General features: G+C 42.8%; 3 protein-coding genes across 6 annotated transcripts; 2 read left to right on the forward strand and 1 right to left on the reverse strand.

Annotated features, from left to right (window-relative positions):
• Nucleotides 1-3,014: 3,014 nt before the first annotated feature.
• LOC148022686 (uncharacterized) lies at nucleotides 3,015-16,705 on the forward strand. Its single transcript, XM_087695638.1, has 5 exons — nucleotides 3,015-3,560; nucleotides 3,662-3,843; nucleotides 3,960-3,998; nucleotides 4,092-4,268; nucleotides 15,718-16,705. The coding sequence occupies exons 2-5, from the start codon at nucleotides 3,687-3,689 to the stop codon at nucleotides 16,299-16,301; spliced, it is 957 nt and encodes a 318-aa protein (XP_087551764.1). The 5' UTR covers nucleotides 3,015-3,560; nucleotides 3,662-3,686; the 3' UTR covers nucleotides 16,302-16,705.
• Nucleotides 5,442-10,736, forward strand: LOC148022687 (ubiquitin-like-specific protease 1C). 4 transcript variants are annotated; one of them, XM_087695639.1, is made up of 7 exons: nucleotides 5,442-5,575; nucleotides 6,874-6,958; nucleotides 7,051-7,143; nucleotides 7,226-7,693; nucleotides 7,819-7,986; nucleotides 9,385-9,415; nucleotides 9,648-9,808. In XM_087695639.1, the coding sequence occupies exons 2-7, from the start codon at nucleotides 6,899-6,901 to the stop codon at nucleotides 9,662-9,664; spliced, it is 837 nt and encodes a 278-aa protein (XP_087551765.1). In that variant the 5' UTR covers nucleotides 5,442-5,575; nucleotides 6,874-6,898; the 3' UTR covers nucleotides 9,665-9,808. The 4 variants fall into 4 exon arrangements, with proteins under 4 accessions (XP_087551765.1, XP_087551766.1, XP_087551768.1 ...); XM_087695640.1 differs by lacking the exon at nucleotides 9,385-9,415 and having other exon boundaries at nucleotides 9,648-9,817; XM_087695642.1 differs by lacking the exons at nucleotides 5,442-5,575; nucleotides 6,874-6,958; nucleotides 7,051-7,143; nucleotides 7,226-7,693; nucleotides 9,385-9,415 and adding exons at nucleotides 9,913-10,050; nucleotides 10,134-10,224; nucleotides 10,315-10,416; nucleotides 10,509-10,736 and having other exon boundaries at nucleotides 7,840-7,986; nucleotides 9,648-9,824.
• On the reverse strand, nucleotides 11,463-14,299 carry LOC148022688 (uncharacterized). Its single transcript, XM_087696537.1, has 5 exons — nucleotides 13,815-14,299; nucleotides 13,669-13,736; nucleotides 13,091-13,585; nucleotides 12,602-12,992; nucleotides 11,463-12,517 (listed from the first exon to the last, which is right to left on the reverse strand). The coding sequence occupies exons 1-5, from the start codon at nucleotides 14,275-14,277 to the stop codon at nucleotides 11,463-11,465; spliced, it is 2,472 nt and encodes an 823-aa protein (XP_087552663.1). The 5' UTR covers nucleotides 14,278-14,299.
• Nucleotides 16,706-20,319: the final 3,614 nt, after the last annotated feature.

Consider the following 20,319-nt stretch of genomic DNA (forward strand, 5'->3'; position numbering starts at 1 on the left):
CCTTCAAAGCCATCATTAATCTATCTTTCACCCAATTAGAGTTCTTTCAGCTAGCCTTGAGCTTTTTGCTTATCATCTATCTAAATCGTTATCTAAGCTTCATAGCAAAAGCCTTCTTCCCATATTTTCTATGTATTCTCTACTCTTTGCTTAGATTTTGTCATCCCAATGTGCCATGTAATCTCTACATGATATCAGAGCCCAAGGGGCTCTAAGGAGTGAAGAGTACACGATAGGTAGCAAGGGCTTCAATAGCAAAAATAGAAGAAATGTCGTCTACTCTCTAAGGAGTAAAGAGTACACGAGAGGTAAGGGCTTCAACATCGAAGAGAGAAAATGTTGTTTGCTATATCATGTAACGATATTGGCACATCAAGTGGTGATAGTGTTGTATGGACAATTCAAACACTAAGGATTCATCCTCCAATCTTCAAGAGAGGAAAGTTAGATGGTATAAACTACATTTTATGGAAGTTTAAAATTACAACTATCCTTGATTCTTATGAGCTTCTAGAGAGGGTGCTAGGGACGTTGCTAGATAATAACCCAAAACCATAACCCACCCTGGATCTATTAAATTCGAGTGTTATAATTCCTCCAAATGAAAATCGTCTATGGGCTTGGAAACAAAGTAATGATATTGACTTTGATTCATGATAGAACCAAGGCATCAGAGGCTTGGAACAAGCTTGGACCATATTGAGGAGTTAATATGAAATATAAAATCAAACAACGATTCAAAACATGGAGAATCAACTAACAATAGAGAAGTTCGATAAAGGAGGGAAAAATGAAGCATTTATAACACTAGGATACAAAAGACTAGTGAGAAGTTAGCTCGGCTTCGGATTTGTCCGACAAAGTTTGATGGATTTTTAAGTGGGTGGTAAGTGCCCTAAATACTTAAGTGAGACTCTAAGCTTTGACATTTGAGGAATTTTTTGTACTACTAATGGAGAAGGAGTTCTAGCTTCTTCTCTGCTTGCTCTATACAACTGGTCAATACTAATGGAGAAGGAGTTCTAGCTTCTTCTCTGCTCCAAGTCGGCTCCTTTAATGTTGCAATCTTTATATGGTTGCAGACAAACTCAAAGGAGGCGCTTGTGGAGGTGCTCAATGCAGTAGCTGATAAAAGCATAGTGATGTTACTGTTTTGGGCGTAGGTGAGGACCCAAGATGCGGAAAAATATGATGTCGTACAAAATATCCACCATGGCCTGTAGCATGGCGGCCCGTTGCTTCTGCAGGTGCTCACATGCAATCCTTTTTTGCTCCAGCTAAGCCTTGCTTTTATGCCCTCTCCTTTTTAGAAAAGTCATTGGTACAGGCACTTGCACATCTTGCTCTAATTCTAAGCCTTTTGGCACACCTCTAGGCTTTGCCTCCCTCCTAGGTTTCGGCCTCCTGGCTACCTCTATCTCTACCTTTGCTGGCGCCTACGTCCTCTCTCACACCTCCTACTCCAATTGCGCCTTGCTCTTCCCGCCTCTCCTCTTCTTGACTACCGAAGCTTCCACTGCTTTTGTTGCCTCATCTTGCTCTTGCTATTGCTGTTGCTACTGTCTCATAGCAGAACTTGAGGTCACCTTGGGAGCGAGTGTCGGCGGCCTAGTGGTGCTTCACAACTATTGTCTGGCTGTCGGCAACATACCGTGGTGCACAGACTTGAAGTTTGCATAGCATGACGATCGACCTAATACGACCAATGACGATAAGCCAGTGACGAATGTTGTCTTCTATCTAAAATTATATCCCCATACACACAACGTTGGGTTTGCATTTGCTTTCTATTCATCGTTTAACAGTTTTCTGAATTTGAAAATTTTCTCTAAATTTAAAAATCAAATCAACCAGAAAAAAGGCAAATCAAAAGTGCCTATTAGGTGCACATGTAAACACATAACCATTGCTTGTCTCACAAGGGGTTTGGGTACACGTGTGTGTAGATCCTTTTGGCTGATGCGAGTTGTCTTATTTATGCCTGGAGGTAGGGCGGGGTGCCCGAGAGAGAGAGTGAGAGAGGTTGAGGATCTCATGAAGGTGATGAGGTTGGGCTTGTGTCCGATTACACTAGTAGTTTGCAGTAGTAATAACATAGAGCATGGCTAGCTACGGTGAAGATATTTTGGAGATAACGGCCCTGACACCCGGCGCGTCGATGACGGCACGACGGTCTTATCACTGCTGGATCTTGGCCATGCAGTCTGTACCTCTACAAAGCTGGCAAGCCGGGCGGCTAAGAGGCAGCTCTCCTAGCTACTTTTTGGTCTGCGCTAGCGTAGCCTTTTTGAACTAGTACGAAAAATGCAGCTTTGCTAGCTCCAGCACGGTTACGAGGTTCTTCGTCTCGCACCAAGCTACTATTTTCTCATCCAGAGCAGGTTGACGTCATGTGACACACGAAGAGCTAAGTGCCCTTTCCGGCCGGTTTGAGGGTACCATGAGACCCGGATGCCTCAGGTGATCAGGTTCTCCATGAGTTGGATGTAGTGTAGCTTGAGTGTGTGTTGCAGCTCCAGGCGGACAAGCATGCGCAGGTGGACTAGCCGCAAACTCTTGTACCTTGCGCCTACTTTAGGAGCTTCTCACAGTGAATTTGTCACCCTCACAGTGAATTCGTAGGACGTCACCGTCGTACAGGGAATTCGTCGTCGTAGCTATGGTCACCGGGTACTCAAATATCAACACGCTTCTCATGGTCATCACCAGGAGTCCACACACAGATGTCAGGATCCTCCTACACGAAGAGAGATAAGCTCATTGGTGTGCTCCAGTGATGTAATTTCAAGATTCACGGAGGCTACGTCTCTGGTATCGGATCCCTCCTCCACTATGGACAATTATAAAAAGTCGTTATTTGATCGTGGATGTCTCCTCCACTGGCCACGAGTTTTAGCATTCATTCGCACACCAGCAACTGATTCTTTGTTAATTTGGTTTTCCATGTATATGAAGCATAGGCTAAACACCACACTGATCAACAAGGTGCTTTTGATGGGGTATTTGATAATACCCTATAGATCAAGAAGATATAGTATGATAGGTTGACATACCAGTGAAGTGAACATAATTTGGCATGATGGCTTAGACTTTAGTGTGCAAAATATGGATGAAGATGTCTACACACACATAGCCACTCGTATACACACACAAAGAAAGGCCTTCACCTAGATTGTTTTCCACAAATTTTCTCTTAAAGTGCATCTCCTTACCATTAGAAAAGAAAAATGAATAAAGTGCTAGGGAGCGGGGACCACAATAAATTCAGGGTCGATTGATGGGGATAGTGATACCCTTGGGTGGATGTCTATTAATGCATGAAGAAGGGTGAGAGGGAATTAGGAATAAAGTGAAGAACTTTGGAGCTATAAAAGGTGGTTGGAAGAAGAACATTTTCAACTTCATTGCCCCTCTCTCTTTGGAGCTATAAAAGGTGGTTGGAAAGAGAATATTTCCAACTTCATTACCCTCCCTCTCTCTCTCTATTTGTGTGTGTGTGTAGAATTAGTTTGTCTGTGTATTCTCTCCCCTTTGTTGCACGTACTAGGTTCGGTGAACGGGTTCGTGACTTAAACATTATGTGGTCTAAAATGTACATGTGCGCCTGAGAGAGAGAGTAATGTTAGCTTTACACGTTACTCACGCGTGTTGTGTTTCACAGGTCTCCTAATTAACAATATCTTGGAATGGGTGGGAGTATTGGAAAATTCTTTGGGCGCCGACCTAGGCGACCTGTAAACGTCACACCTCCTCCACCACCACCCCCACCGCCGCCTCCTCCACCACCCCCACCGCCACCTCCACCACCTGCACCGCCGCCTCCTGCACCGCACACCCCTCAAGGTGCGGCGCCGCCGATCATTTAATAGTGGATGATGAATGATTCTATTACAACCAGCTGCTTTAATGTAGTTTTCTGCATCATGTGGATTGGCTGATCATTTGATCCGTTCGACTAGGTCCTGCACCGCCAAAACCCATCGCGCACCCCCCTCAAGGTACTGCGCCGCTGATCATGTATTATTGATGCTTATGTGAGGGTGGATGATGATTTTATTGATGTTGATCGGCATGGTATTCGCTTGGACTAGTTTCTGTGGCGCCGGCCCCAGCTCCAACGGAACCACCCGAGGTGCTCATAGAACGGGCTAGAAAAGCGCTTGGAATCGATTGCGTCAATCACTACAACTTTGCGGTGAGTGGGCAAAGCGGGGTAGGCAAATCTTCCTTCATCAATGGGATCCGATCCATCCAAGACAACCGTCCAGGTATATATATAGTATATAAGAGGCTCATGATCGACCATCCACCCATGCATGAGTTCCTATATTCCTATCTGCACCATGCATCTTGGCTGTCGATCCCTTAAATCGCCTTTTATTTCAATACCTGTTATATACTAGCTAGCCCGCCAGATCATTAGTTGAAAGACAACAGCCCATCTCCTACCCTCAACACTAACTCCCACGGGGTCATAATGACCTCGGGGAGTTGGGATCAACGGCTCACGTTGATCCCCCTCCTCACGACCATGCGCCATCGTTGATCCCACGAGGATTAAACCCATCCTCAATTGGTCGTCCCGCCCGAGATCATAAACCAGACCTCCCCGGAAAAGTGCGCCGTTGATTGGCAGTCTCCTACGTGTCCGGCATGCGAACTGGAGCGCCTTAACACCTCATTATTGGAGGGCCCCGCAGAATGTGCCGCCGCCGTTGATCAGGGTGTTATCAACCCCTGGGAACATGCGAAGTGCCAGATCACCTCCCGCCCTGCGGTTATCCCACCCTGCGGCTCATCCCTGCGGCTCATACCCTGCGGCTCCCTGCGGCTCTCTCTCTCTCGTGCCCTGCGGCTCCCTGCGGCTCTCCCTCCCGCCCTGCGGTTATCTCGTACCCTGCGGCTCTCCCTCTCTCTCGTACCCTGCGGCTCCCTGCGGCTCTGCCTCCCGCCCTGCGGTTCACTCCCAGCACACGACGGCCCTCGCCCAGCGAGCTCCCGCCCAGCGAGCTCCCACCACCCTGCGGCTCAACCACCACGGGGTTCATCCCTCCCGCCCAGCAAGCTCCCAGCACCCTGCGGCTCCCGCCCAGCGAGCTCCCGCCCAGCGAGCTCCCACCACCCTGCGCACATCCATCAGCGCACGAATGGCCTCGTGAGCTCCCAGCCGACGACTAACTCCCTCGGCTCTCTGCGGCTGGTTGCCTCCCAGCTCGGTGGCTTCATACCAACTCGGCGGTTGGTTCGGGTGTTTCGAGACCCACCCTCGGACCCATTCGGACGCGAGCTGGTCTTCATCCACGTCAGCAACTCCCAAGTCCACGATTGTGTCTCCCAGAGTGCGCATCCCATGCCCATTCGGATGCGTGCTGGTCTTTATCCACCGTCTTGTATGCGCCTCCGTCTTGTATGCACCTCCGCCTTCATTCCTCCCACAGTCGGTGAGACCCTGACTCAGGAGGCTGCAGTGTGACCGTGACTCAAGAGGTTGCAACATCTCCCACGGCCCAATCGTCTTCATCAGCGTGACGCGTGTGTGGGAGGCACTATCTCCCGTCTCAGGCTCAATCCTTTTGTAATATTTCACAACAATCTCTAAATAATGCTCTTTGGATGCATAACTCCTGTTGGAAGATTTTGTTGATTATTATCTAGGTTGCTAACGTCGCAATCATTTTGCAATAACCATATGTGCTCTGTCGCAATCATTTTGCAATAACCATATGTGCTCTGTCTGATACGTGTCCGCGCCTAAGTGTGATAATCATGCATGCATTTCCTTTAAGCTTGTATATTCGATTGATGTATAATGTTTACTGTGGCTAACATAAATATGAACCCAATAAATGAATGTGAGAATAACAAAGGGAGTTACAACTCTATTTATGTCACTAAGCTTACAATCATCACTTAGCATTCAACCTCTTTTGAACCATGCCACTTTGTGGAGAATGGGTTGCACTAAGAATTTAAGATAACCAAAAAGGAAAGCTAAATCAAATTCAAGTTTCTAAGATAAACTATGATGCATGTGCAAATTGTGAAAGTGGTTTTGGGCTCAAGCTTTGAAGAGGTCACAACTACATGTTTTCATAATTTAATTATTCAAGCACTGCTTTCCTTTTTGTTTTTCTAAGAAAATTAATGGTCTTAGATTTAAGTAGCTATTGGTACACCACAATAAATTAGCTCTACTTCTCTAAAGTTTGGGCAAGAGATAATACCCTTGCCAATTACATGTGGTTGTAGAACCTCAATCTTGGTTCCAGCTACATTAATGAGACTATCCTTGATGTAGTTTCAAGCCCACCGATCATCACTTTTAGCTTTTTCCATGCCCCAAAATCTACTAAATGGTCAAATTTGGCAATTATACATTTGCAAAGCACTCTATATAGGTCAAATTTGGCGAGTATTGGGAATGGTATGAATGTGTTGAGTCTCAATCCTTCGCAAAAATTATTGATTGGAATCCTATAAGAAGCCCAATAACCATGTTACAATGTCAAAATATATATTTGCACTAGGAATAATAAGGCAAGGCACTAGTACTTGGAAGTGTTGTAGTGACGTGATAGCTTGGTGAAGAATTGTTGATACTCTACCAATTTTTTGAATAGAGCTTTTTTATTGTTACTAAATTGAACACACATCTAATCGTTAGATTGGATGTGGCATCCACCATTGGTTATAAATCATGACATATTCTATATTTGGTCTTTCATCAAGCATGTCCACAAAAGTTTAGTAGGTTATCAACTTCTATATTTTTTCATCGAGCATATTCTATATTTTTTTATGGATCATCCAATGGTTATCAACTTCTCACTTTTTGTTGTTTTGTTACATGGATTATCCAATGGTTACGAGTAGGTGCGCACGCTTTCACCTCTGGCAAATGGCTCCACGCACTCGCAGCCATTCTTCGTCGGATGTCCATTCACGAAAAAACACCAGAGTAAGATGCCCTTTTTAATATTTGTTTAGGGTTTTCTTAACGTTCATTTTTTATTTCTCACATATTGTGTACCTCCGTTTCTTTTTTTTTAGGTTGCATCATCTCCTCGACGTACTCGTAGAGGGGCTCGGGCCACAGGCGCGTCTCAGACATCCTTTGAAAGAGAAGTGCCGAGCTACTCCCAGGTAAGTGTTTATCCTACTTTCCGTTGTTAGTAAGCATACTCCTAAGATGTGATACTTATAAATAGAATGTCACTTTGCATAGGAAAACCCACCATACATTGAGATCACACTAGCGGATGGGTCTCTTGCCCGTCAATGCCGTGTTGACATTCTTTGTCCGAAAAGACATGTCAACATTAAGAGACGGGCAAGGATGATACAGCATCTGAAGGATGAGCATGGTATCCATTACGATATTCCATGTCGAAAGACTGGCCGTCCCATAGGCGCACAACATGCTAGTCATCCTGTTGGTGCTTGGCACCGCCAGGCAGAGTCTCGTTTCTCTAACCTTGAACGAAAGCTGAGTTTGGCCCGAAGTAAGTATGAGAAGACTCAGCATGCTAGAGCGAGCTCATTATGGGACTTACTCGAAGATGCTGAGCGTACCATGGACAGGCAGGAGTATGTGGAGGCATTTGTGAATAGACAAATGAGCAAATATGACTCCAAACGAGATGAGCGTGTGCGGAGAACGCAGAGTCGAATAGCGGATGGGTACCAAAAACATGTAAGTCTCTAACCTAATATTGTTTGTTCTTCTGTAGTGTCATATGCAAATGCAATTTAATTACCTTGGCCTTAAGTTTATCATTTTTTAAATATGTAAATACACTCACACGTTGCTTTTTTTAGAAACGACCTCGCACACGAGATGAGGAGGATGTGCCCCATATTGATGATGAGGGTCAGGTCCTGGACCACCATGCGGAGTTGCAAATAGTGGAGCGAAACTCCCAGATGGACTTGGATAGCTTATTGCAGGCTGGTCCTCCATCCACCGGCGATGTTATGGACTCCCAGGTTAGTTTTTCACAATTTTGTGGCTTTTGGTTATGGTTATGGTTCAGGTTAGTTTATGGGCATTGTGTGGTTAGAATTACGTTCATGGTTATTGTTTATGGGCATTGTATAGTTCATGGGCATTGTGTAGTTAGGTTATGGTTATGGTAATCGTTTATGCTTATGGTTCTGGTCATGGCATTGTTGGTTGTGTAGCTTATTATGGTTATTGTTTAAGGTTATGGTTATGGCATTGTTTATGTTTATGGCTATGGGCATTGTTTATGGCTACGGGCATTATGGTTATGTTTATGCTTATGGTTATGTTTATGGGCATGTTTATGGTTATGTTTATGCTTATGGTTATGCTTATGGTTATGCTTATGGTTATGTTTATGGCTATGTTTAGGGTTATGGTTATGTTTATGGGCATGTTTGTTGTGTTTATGGCTATGTTTATGGTTATGTTTATGCTTATGGTTATGTTTATGGGCATGTTTATGGTTATGTTTATGCTTATGGTTATGTTTATGGTTATGCTTATGGTTATGTTTATGGCATTGTTTAGGGTTATGGTTATGTTTATGGGCATGTTTGTTGTGTTTATGGCTATGTTTATGGTTATGTTTATGCTTATGGTTATGTTTATGGGCATGTTTATGGTTATGTTTATGCTTATGGTTATGTTTATGGTTATGCTTATGGTTATGCTTATGGTTATGTTTATGGCTATGTTTAGGGTTATGGTTATGTTTATGGGCATGTTTGTTGTGTTTATGGCTATGTTTATGGTTTTGTTTATGCTTATGGTTATGTTTATGGGCATGTTTATGGTTATGTTTATGCTTATGGTTATGTTTATGGTTATGCTTATGGTTATGTTTATGGCTATGTTTAGGGTTATGGTTATGTTTATGGGCATGTTTGTTGTGTTTATGGCTATGTTTATGGTTATGTTTATGCTTATGGTTATGGCATTTTTTAGGGTTTAGGGTTATGTTTATGGGCATGTTTGTTGTGTTTATGGCTATGTTTATGGTTATGGACATGTTTATGGCTATGTTTATGGTTATGTTCATGCTTATGGTTATGGCATTGTTTATGGTTATGGTTATGTTTAAGGGCATGTTCGTTGTGTTTATGGCTATGTTTAGGGTTATGGTTATGTTTATGGGCATGTTTGTTGTGTTTATGGCTATGTTTAGGGTTATGGTTATGTTTATGGGCATGTTTGTTGTGTTTATGGCTATGTTTATGGTTATGGACATGCTTATGGTTATGGCATTGTTTAGGGTTTAGGGTTATTGTTATGTGTATTTTATGGTTATGGTTATTGTTTATGTGTATTTTATGTTTATGGTTATTGTTATGTATATTATGTTTATGGCATTGTTTATGGTTATTGTTATGGCATTGTAGGGCGAGGGGAGTAAGCCCTTCACGTCGCCATGTAAGTTTGTTAAACTAGTTATAGCTCTATTGGTTGTTGCCTGATGATTAGGACTAGGGGTTTTGTTGTTCTACTGAACTAATTTGTGCTTTTATTCATAGTTGGTTATTGTTATTGTTATGGTTATGGTTATTTTATGGTTATGGTTATTGTTATTTTATGATTATGGTTCTTGTTATTTTATGGTTATGGTTATTGTTATGTGTATTTTATGGTTATGGTTATTTCATAGTTGGATGGAGTATTTGATGCCGAGAGAGCACGTCCATGATGTATGCTTTGTGGATAGTCTGTGGTTTCCATACATCAGTATGGTTGAGCCACAAGACGATAGTGTTTCGTTGAGGAATTACTTTGATAGTTGTGATCCCACGATGTCCACCTTTATCTTTCTGCCTGTGCTTGAGAGGTTAGTAGTCCCTTTATGCATACTTATTGTAAATGCTTTATCATAGCCCTTTGATGCGCTAGTTTTAATAGCATTCTTTGATGTGCAGGTCACATTGGTCTCTTTTTGTGGTCTTCAACCCTTTGCTAAGAAGGGTTGAAAAATTACCTCAAGATCATGGAGCCATCCTATGCCTTGACTCCTTGGAGTACACTGATTTCACGGCATGTCTACCTTATGTGCACAGGTATCGTAACATTCTATATGCACCCATGCTTTACGTTGTGTCACATATGTATTATGTTTATCTCTTTTGTGTCTATGTTTCAGGGCCGTGTTTGCACTATCAAGGCTTTGTACTGACCCAGTATGCGCAAGGTTTTTATCGGACGTGGAGAAAATGAAGCTCATCCACATTAAGGTATGTACTAAGAATGTGGCAGTACTACTGACACTTAGAGATGTAACATAGAGAAGTTAACATAAAGATGACTATAATCCCTTTTCGCAGGCCCCTCAACAGACAAATGCGGTCGATTGCGGATTTTATGTGATGGCTTTCATAAGACTACTCATCGAGGGTGGTGTGGTTGGGAAACCAACCAAAAACTGGGTAAGCCTATACTGGTATAAGTGCTTTTGCTATGCGACTTTGAATGGTCTTGTGTGCATACGTCAATCCATAATCAACTTTTTGTATTGCAGTTAACTAGAAAATGGTTCAATGCCACCTACATTACCACTTTGAAGGAGGACCTTTACCAGTGGGCGCTTGGAGTGTTGGAGCGGTGATCTTGTGTGGTTCTAGTCAATTTGTGACATTTAGCTAGATTGTGGCAGTCATGGACTTATGGTCTCACTTATGGTCATGAACTTGGTTTGTGACAGACATGTACTAAGATTTGAATTCATGGTTCTTTTTGAAATCATGCATCTTTTTGGACTTTTTCTGATTCTTTGTGTGGTATAGAAATCATTAATTGATCTTATCTCAATGTTACTAATCTCACGATTCAATGTTACTAATCTCACGATTTAATGTTACCAATCTAACGATTTCATTGCACCATAGCACTTCATTACATTGTTCCATAGGATTCTTTGTTTAGAAATCATTAATTGATCTTATCTCTCTCTCTCTCTCTCTCAAATTGACCATAGTATCATGAATTGAACTCATAAACATTTGCTTATTTGGTTGTGTAGTCACCAATGATTCAATGTTACTAATCTCACGATTTAATGCTACTAATCTCATGATTTCATTGCACCCATCATTACTAACTTATCACATGTGTCAACTATGCTTCCCAACAATGCACCCAACAATGCTTTATCACATGTGTCAACTATGCTTTATCACATGTGTCAACTATGCTTCCCAACAATGCACCCATCATTACTAACTTAAGCTATCAATATTTGCGCAACTCTTTAAATATGAGAGCATGTCACATCTGGATTACATGAACATGTAGTGATAAGAAATAACCTGTTGGATGTGTTGCCAAATATACACACTAATTTCTAACTAGTAAAATCATATAATTATCCAATACGACACTACCATAAAATCCAAAACACCACCATAAAAACTAGCTAATTCCAGCAAATGGAGCAAGATAAAATCCAGGAGAACGTTATCCATTAGATGGAGAATCATGTGTACAGTACAAACATTTTGAACCTGGATGCCAAGACTTCTGTGATCGTGGACCCATCAGGGAACGAGAGAGAAAACTGACGCTCCTCATTCTCACTGTTGTAGGTGCAATACAAAATACGACAAGTGCCAATGTAAGACTCACCATACAATCGCACCGCCTTGCCGATCAAGATAGAATCCGCTGGATGAGGAGCATACCGCAGGGATAGAGGGAGTAGTGCATGGCAAGTATTGCATGAATACACTGCGAGAGGGTCCACCAAAAATGTTTTGGTGCAGCAATGAGGACAATATATCCGCGGTTTTGGGCTAAACCTTACACGACCCCTCCCTCGTTGATGCTTGCGCCTTAACACGCCTGTAATAGATGGACGCTTGGGTTGTGATGAGGACTCCCCCCTCTCATTTGGACGATGACGATGATCCTTGCCATGCCCTAGGCGCGTCTGTGTCACATTTTCCTGGATCTGATAGATCCCACCCTTTTTAGGCATGTCAATCTCCTGTGGTGTGAACATGTGAACAAGAGACTCTTTAGCACTTTCCAGTTGGCGTATACAAGCATCCATCTGTGCCGCTGTGTAGGATGGAATCCCATCCTCGATCCTTTGAAGGAGGTCTCTAAAGTCTGCGATGGAGGACACGAGTTCCCCTTTCTGCACGCCACCATCGGAAGATGATCCCTCCAATCCTGTGATTTTATCGCCACCTGGTCTTTCCTTTATGTCATCAAAGACATGCGCACTATCGATGATGGGGAGAACCTCATGAAGGTGAGGAAAATAGCTCTTCAAGATGAGCCTCAAACCATGAAGATGTTTACAGTCAGTCGACCAATCAGGGCAATCACAGTAGTTTGATTGTACACTTACATGATACCATTTTGCATGTTGGGTGGTGCTTGCTATTTTAAACAACATGGTCCCCTCGTTAATGACTTGAAGAGAGGATGGATCTTGCTCATACCGCTGAAGAATCTTCTCCCCTGCTGCCAATCTAGCCGTATGACTCTTGCTTGACCCATAGACTTTGAAGCGCTCAGAATCAGCTGGCATAAAAAACATGTATAAGACAACAATGCGTTTTAAGGAAAGGTCAAAAGTGCAAATAGAAAGGAAATTGACCACATTACCTATCTCTTGCTTTTGCTTGAAAAACTCCAAAGCCGATCCACCCATTCTAGAACCCGACGATGAGTCACCAACAAGGGCGTGCAGCAGATCCAAAATGGACCTGTTGATCCTAGCATCAAGTAGAGTGTACTTGATATATTGCCAAAGTCTCTCGATGAGGTTTGTTGTGTCGACATTGCCATGTGGAAACATGCGACCAAACTTGGGCCATCTTGCACGCCAAATACAATCTTTCCCACACCATCCATTGGTAACGTATCGGACCACATTCGGATGAGCGGAATAACGATGAAGCAATTGCTCAAACATATCATCAAACTGCGACTCTGTAGGGCAATGCATAAGATTGGACAAAGAGGCATACACATGATCGCGCTCATCTGTAGGGACCTTGGTTCACGCAAGAACATGTAAAGTACTCACTGTCAAGCTCATGGAACTCACAAAAAGGCAATGCTTAAAAGTAAAATGGTATTGAAAAGGTGTACCTGTGGCAAGAGATTTTCAACCCATGCTTTCTTTGTGTGGAACCAGCATAGAATAATATGGCATGCTCGTTGACGCTTGTTGCCACCAAGGTAGTCAGTGGTCCAACAATGAGGGTCTTCCAGAACAACCTTCGAGAGCGCCTCCAGCTCTGGCTGGGACTTATCAATCACCAGGGCAGCAGGGCGAATATCTCCCATCCTAGAGAGGACTAGTCTCATGGTGATTTGCAAAGCCATAATCTCTTGGTTTGACCCATTGTCGCTAGTGCATAGCATAAACCAAATAGGGATACCCACCCCATGTTGGTTTGGTAAAACCGCCGCATAAAGCGGAAGACCAAACACATTGGTCTTGAATGTGCTGTCGATTGCCCAAGCATTGTTATTTGAGAACCTCTTACTCATTTGCAACATCCATTCGTCCTGGACTATCAGTACGAATGGTTTGTCCTTGTCCTCTATGGCATGAGGATTGTATGGTTGGCAATAGAGTACCTAAAAGACCATGTAGATGATAGTATCAAATAGATATACTAATTTTCACAGCTTATAAACGTTTATGAGAATATGTCAAATACCTTGTTTTGATCTCGTAGACGGAGAGCCTCCAAATACATTGCCATCCAATCATCCTTCGAAAGTTTGCCTGCAACAGGATGACACATAGAACATTGACGCTCAAAGTAACCTAGAACCATAGACAAAGGCTTAGAAGGTAGCATACCTTCAGTTCGAATTTGATATGATAGTGTCTGTACCTCCCTTGGTATCATGAAGAACCTGTAAATGACACGATCCAATGGAGAGGCATTTTTCAAATGAAACCGCTCCTTGCTAAGGCTCATCTTCGCAACGTGCCGACATGTCCCAACGTCAAACAGGTCATCCTTGCAACAATCAATCACAGTTGGATGCACGGGCAAGTGATACAAGTCGGCACGAGATCCAGGTACATGACCCTCGTGTGGTCCATGGACTCGTATAGTGACATCATAGAGATCGTCTTTGTACTCTATTTGCACCTTGAAAGGGCAACCACATTTCTTCGACGTTCGCAACCTGCGGATTTGGGATCCCTTTCGAGTTGCTCTACCACTGCGATGACATGCATATTCCACTATTGTCTTCCCTAAACCATGCTTTTTGGTTGAGCGAACCTTGCCCAACCTAACACTGTGTTCAAGCATGATTTCTTGAAGCCTCCGCTCAACAAGAGATCTATCTACAGTAAACTCCAAGATGGGTGCTCTTCTTTCTTGAACCTTCCCATGAACGAACAATGGGCCTTTATAACCATGGGGCCTTGTGAACACCTTGCAAGTACACCCACTGATGAGATCTCTCACATACGCAAGAGGAATGCCATGCCTTCTCAAGTCAGTACACCACGTGGATTTGATGGAATCAATTGTGACATTGATACCCTCGTGAGCACCTGTAACCTTGTTTATGTGATTTTCAAGGAATATGCTCTCCCACTCCTCTATACATGCAATGCGCAATGATGGCTCCGATTTCAAGGCCAATGTAATGTATCCATCGCCATTTCTACCAATGCAAAGACCTTCTCTGATTCTTCTCCACTTCTTCAAGTCGAGCAACTCCCTCCTGTGGAGTTGCTTGAGCACCTCCAATGTGATGGCCTTCTGCCCGCTCAAATCACTGACCATCAAGCTGTAAGTATCTCTATTAAAAGAGAAGTACTTCGATGAGGTATAGGTAGTTGGGCTTGGTGCATTGTTAGTGATTTCTTGTGGTGCCGAATCATTGTCTCCACTTAAGAAATCAAGCATCTCAACCTCGTCGCTTGATGATCCATCTAATGTCTCTTCATCCGTGTCGAGATCATCGATCTCAATGTCGCTTTCCATAATCCATGCGTGTTGACTACATACGTATATATCACCAAAACATCATTCCAATGCCACAATGCATCCAATGCAAATATGAGAGGAAGAAAGAGAGAGAGATATGCACCTTGTAGTGGAAGTCATGACCAAGAAATCGTAATATGAACCTCAAACCTTTGTTCCAATGATCGCGTGAGCTTGTATGCGCTTGGAATATGGGCATCCAACCTCGGTTCACAACAGCACACGAATGCGCCCTGCGTGCAGGATTTTCCTGTGGGTAATACCGAGAGCTTTTCGGCTTTCGGTACCAGGTCAACACAGTTTACTTTAATGGCTGGGTTTACTTTAATGGCTGGGTTTACTTGTAGTCCACGATTCAAAAATACGTATCAGAGATAGTGGGCCCCGCTGAATCTACTATCTCTTACTGCCAGCCCATGCCATCAATTTTAACGACTGGCGGTGCATTTATAGTCCTGGATGGGTTTACTTTTGCATGTGGCTGCGAACATCCCCGAATTTCGAGACGCCGTTGCTCCGTCAGATCCAAGTTTCCGGCTGGTTGGGTTTCTATTTGCGGGTTGGGTTTTGTTAATCTGGATGGGTTTACTTCTGCATAAAGTAGCGGCTCTGATGCGAGCCTTTTTTCGGGGTGAAGAGGAGCCGTTGATCCCAACTCCCCGAGGTCATAAAGACCCCGTGGGAGATAGTGCTGAGGATCTCCTACCACCTGCACTTTGCAAGGCCGTAACTATTATTGTGCTTTAATGGTAGGTGCGGCGCCCGTTGGACAAACAGAATGCACGCAAGTAGTGAAGAGCTACCCCCACCCGAAGGCGCCTCACGTGGTGTTCTGGGATTTTCCTGGTGCTGGCACAAAGTCTCATCCCGCAGCCACTTACTTCTCTGACAAGAAGCTCTACGCTTTTGACGCCATCCTCATCCTCACTGGCGATCGCTTCTTGGAAGTCGATTTGGAGATCCTGAAGGCGGCTCTTTCTTATGGGAAACCTTGCGCATTTGTGCGCACCAAATGCGACACCGCCGTCGCCAGTGCACTCATGAATGCGACGGATAAGATACAAGCTATCGAAGCAAGCATGAGGTTTCGTAAGGATGTGGAGAATAGCTTCCGGAGCTGTCTCAAACAAGCGGGGCTTGCTGACTATGCTAACAAAATCCCTCTTTTCTTCATCTCCAGCAAATCCTTTACCAAGAAAAGTGCGTATTGGGTCACTATCGACGACGACGACGACGATGCTCCTCCAAAGTGGGATACAAGTCTGCTCTCTATGGATGAAAGCAACATACAGACGTTTTTGATGGATTCTGCAAAGCCTCGAGCACTCCCACAGTAGAAGAATGCTACTTAAAATTATGACAGCCATATGTATGTGTTTCCACATGAATCATTTACCTCCTTGTGCCAAACCAGCAAAGTGAGAAGTCCGCAAGCAAGGGAATTTTAATATTGGATTTTGAAGGCAATCAATCACACGGATTTCATAGATAGGGTGCATCCAAATATAAGGGGATAGCTCATAAATGTGTGAACCCACTGATCATTATCACTCATGTTGATTAAAAGCTAATTGCTATTTAACCAAACCAATGAAATATTTCTCCTTCAAGGAATTATGAAAAAAAAGAGAGCAAAAGTTTTGATCTTTTAAATTAGCCAACTCAAGCCCCGAGTCAAAGCACTATAGCCTTCCAAATCCACTAATTATATGCTTATTTAGTAATAATGAGGTACTTTTCATTGTTTTCCATGCCACTCCACGTTTGCATTAGTAGTTTAGCAGATTTTATGGTGTATGTTGATGGATTTTGTTCTCAAATGTTCTACGATCTGCTCCATTTATTTTACAAAGAGGATGATAAACTAATCTTGGTTCATGATGATCATGTGGACAAGTATATTCATAGAAGAAGATGATTATGCACATTGAACTTTGTGAGCTTTGAAACGTAAGACGATTATGCACATTGAACTTTGTGAACTTTGAAACGTAATTTAAACTTTGAAACATAAGATGATTATGCACATCAAGCTTTATGAACTTTGAAACGTAATGTAGACTTTCCATTGGCATATGGGTGGTTGCAAGATCACAATGCTCAACTTTGGAGACTCTGATTTTAAAAATGGGACATCTTTCTTACGATGCATTGTGTGGGCACCTTACGTCAATTGAGATCCTCTTACCTCATTTAGGAAACATGGCCCAATCGGAGTGCTCCCATCTACATATACCTATTCTACAATGTATGTTTTGATATTTTTAATTTTATTAATTATTTTAAACCTTTTTTCTTTTAATTTTTTTGGGATGTGTATTGTTTGAGAGGAGGCAAGCCTTGCTCATTAGGTTGTTCTCCTTGATTATTGGATTGGGAATTGAGGAAGAAAGGGATGAGAGCAATGGGCGAAGCAAATCTTGTTGATGTTCTCCGAAAAGTTTAATACACCATTAGAAAAATCCTACATAGAACGAGCTAAGCCACAATGCTACTTTCACTTCCAACATTGATGTCAAAGAAGAGTGGTGGTAGTTATTCCTCATCACGTTGTCAAAGAGTTTACTGTCCATGATATAAATCATGGGATTCTTATAAACACAGAAGAGTTTCACTGGAAGTTGTATGAGATATTTGCATACAAAATTCAGGCATTATTATCCAATATCTACCTTAGTTATACAAGTTCTTTTGTATTTAGCATATAATTTGCAGATATACCATATACATTTATGAAAAATAAGTCTATGGGAACATATAACTTGGACATCTGGAAGTAATTGTCAGTCTGCTGGATAAATCACATTAATTCAGGTACAAAAATATGGACAAAACCCAAAACTATTGCCAAAAACTGTCAAAAAGTCCACTAGGTCCACATGGGACCAAAAGTAACTAACTTAGGTGACCAGCAAGTGACTTAGGCTGGTCAAAAAGTGACCAGGGTTAGAGCAGAGAGCAGCCCGCATTTTTCGGCGCAAAATGTGGGCTGCACTGCTTGAGGAAGACTACAGGAAAGCTGGAGCTGAGATGCATGATGTGGAGCATGCAAACTGAAGATGAACAGGCCCAACTAGTGAAGATGTAAACTTGGTGAGAGCTCCACTTCTCTGCCTCTTTGGTCTGACGAAAATGCATGCTGAAACTGTCTATAAAAGAGGGGAAATCTAAGAGAAGAGGATTCAGCCTGCTCTTATGCACGACTTCTCTCATCTTCTCTACCTTATTCTTGGTCCAATGAAGCCCGACTTGTGCCCAAGTACTTGAGTGACTTTGGGGCAAGCAAAGGGTGAGGATATTGAAGACTTATGGAATGTTATGGGCTGGAATAACCAGTCATAAACAGGGCAGCCCACTATTTTGATCTATTTTTATGAGCAAACATGGGTTTTTTATGGTTGTAATAGAGAAAAATGACCTCTTTTCTTTAGGACATTGTTCATAGATGATCAAGAGTGCTTCTTCTTGAGTTTATGCACTCATTTTGAATTTGTTCATGGACTGCAATTTTCTGTTTTAAAATAGGGCTGAAGCTAAAAATATTCTTTTCTCATTCATTTCATGTATCTTTGGTCCAAATCTTGGATGCATTTGTTTCTAGCATCAATATACTTGACCCAAAGGATTGAAATCCATCTTTGTACATGAAATAAATGCCATTAGACTACCATCAGATTCGTATGCGGACAGGAGATGAGGTCAAAATGGCCTTCAGGACTGATCGTGGACTTCACCATTTTCTTGTGATGCCTTTTGGGATGACTAATGCCCTTGCCACCTTTCAAAGCCTCATGAACAAAATCCTACAGCCCTTTCTGTTCAAGTTCATGCTTATTTTCTTTGATGACATCCTCATTTAAAGCAAGTTATCTATGGAGCACTTGACACACGTTTGGAGGGTGTTTGACATATTGGGAGAGCATCGAATCTTTGCTAAGGAGAGCAAATGCATATTCATGCAGACATCTGTGGAGTACTTGGGACACATTATGAGCAAAAATGGTATACAGGCTGACCCGAAAAAGGTGCAATGCGTTAAAGATTGGCCCACTTCTTCCACCACCACTTCTTTGCGTGGCTTCCTTGGTCTCTCTTCATTCTACAGATGCTTCATTAAGCCTTATGCCACCATTGCAGCACCTTTGACTGATTGCTTGAAAAAAGAGTCATTCTTTTGGGATGCCACTGCGGATCATAGCTTCAAACAGTTAAAGGACGCGCTTACTTCAGCCTCCATCCTTGTTTGCCATGACTTCTCTAAGCTATTTACCATTCATTGTGATGCCAGTGACCAGGGTATTGGTGCAGTATTGTTGTAAGAGCATGGTGTGATTGCATTTCAAAGCCGCAAGCTTGATGAGAAGGAGATGCAAATAAATGTATATGACCAGGAGATGTTGGCCATCCTCCATGCCATCAAGAAATGGCACCACTATTTGTATGGCAGCTGCTTCCAAGTGAAAAGCGATCACCGAGTCCTCCAATACTTCTTGACTCAATCTACTTTGACTCCTAAGCAAAGGTGATGGGTGGCAACCTTACAGAACTATGACTTTGACATTTCACACACGCGGGGTAAGGATAATATTGTGGCTGATTCTCTCTCTTGAATGTGGGCATGCAGAGTGTCCTCTATCTCCGAATTGCACAGTGATTGGGTTGAAGAGCTTCAAGAGGCTTACTTGTTAGATGATCATTTCAGCCACACATTTCAAAAATTAGAGCATGGGGTTATGGATGAAAACTCCCAATATCAGCTCAAGCATGGCCTTATTTGGTCCCATGGCAAGATTGTCATCCCGCACACTTCCCCCTTCATGCAGAAGATCAGGGAAGAAATGCATTCTTGCCCCACTGCCGGTCACTTGGGTGTTTTCAAAATGTATGACAGGATTTCCAAGAGCTTTCATTGGAAAGGCTTATGGAGGGACGTCAAGGACTTTGTGACCAAATGTGTTCCATGCCAACAAAACAAGGATAGTACACTTAGGCCCGCTGGCCTCTTGCAGCCTCTCCCTATCCGTGAAGGAAAATGGACTCACATGACAATGGACTTTATCACTGGCCTTCCTGCGACTAAGAAAGGGTGGAACTTTATCCCCACTAAGATCCAATATACTGCCTCTCAGGTGGCCACTCAGTTTATGGAAAATGTCTTCAAGTTGCATCACTTACCACAAGTCATAGTACATGATCAGGATGCAAAGTTTATGAGAAACTTCTGGCATATAGTTTTTACCTCCATGGGGACCAAGCTTGCTCCATCCACTGAGTACCACCCTCAGACTGATAGCCAAATTGAGAAAGTGAACAAATGGCTTGAGACATATTTGAGGCACTTTTTCCATGATGTAC

Source organism: Lygodium microphyllum, chromosome 16 (genome assembly GCF_053477565.2).
Source record: "Lygodium microphyllum isolate KBCC chromosome 16, Lygodium_microphyllum_v1.1.10, whole genome shotgun sequence".
Lineage (NCBI taxonomy): Eukaryota > Viridiplantae > Streptophyta > Polypodiopsida > Schizaeales > Lygodiaceae > Lygodium > Lygodium microphyllum.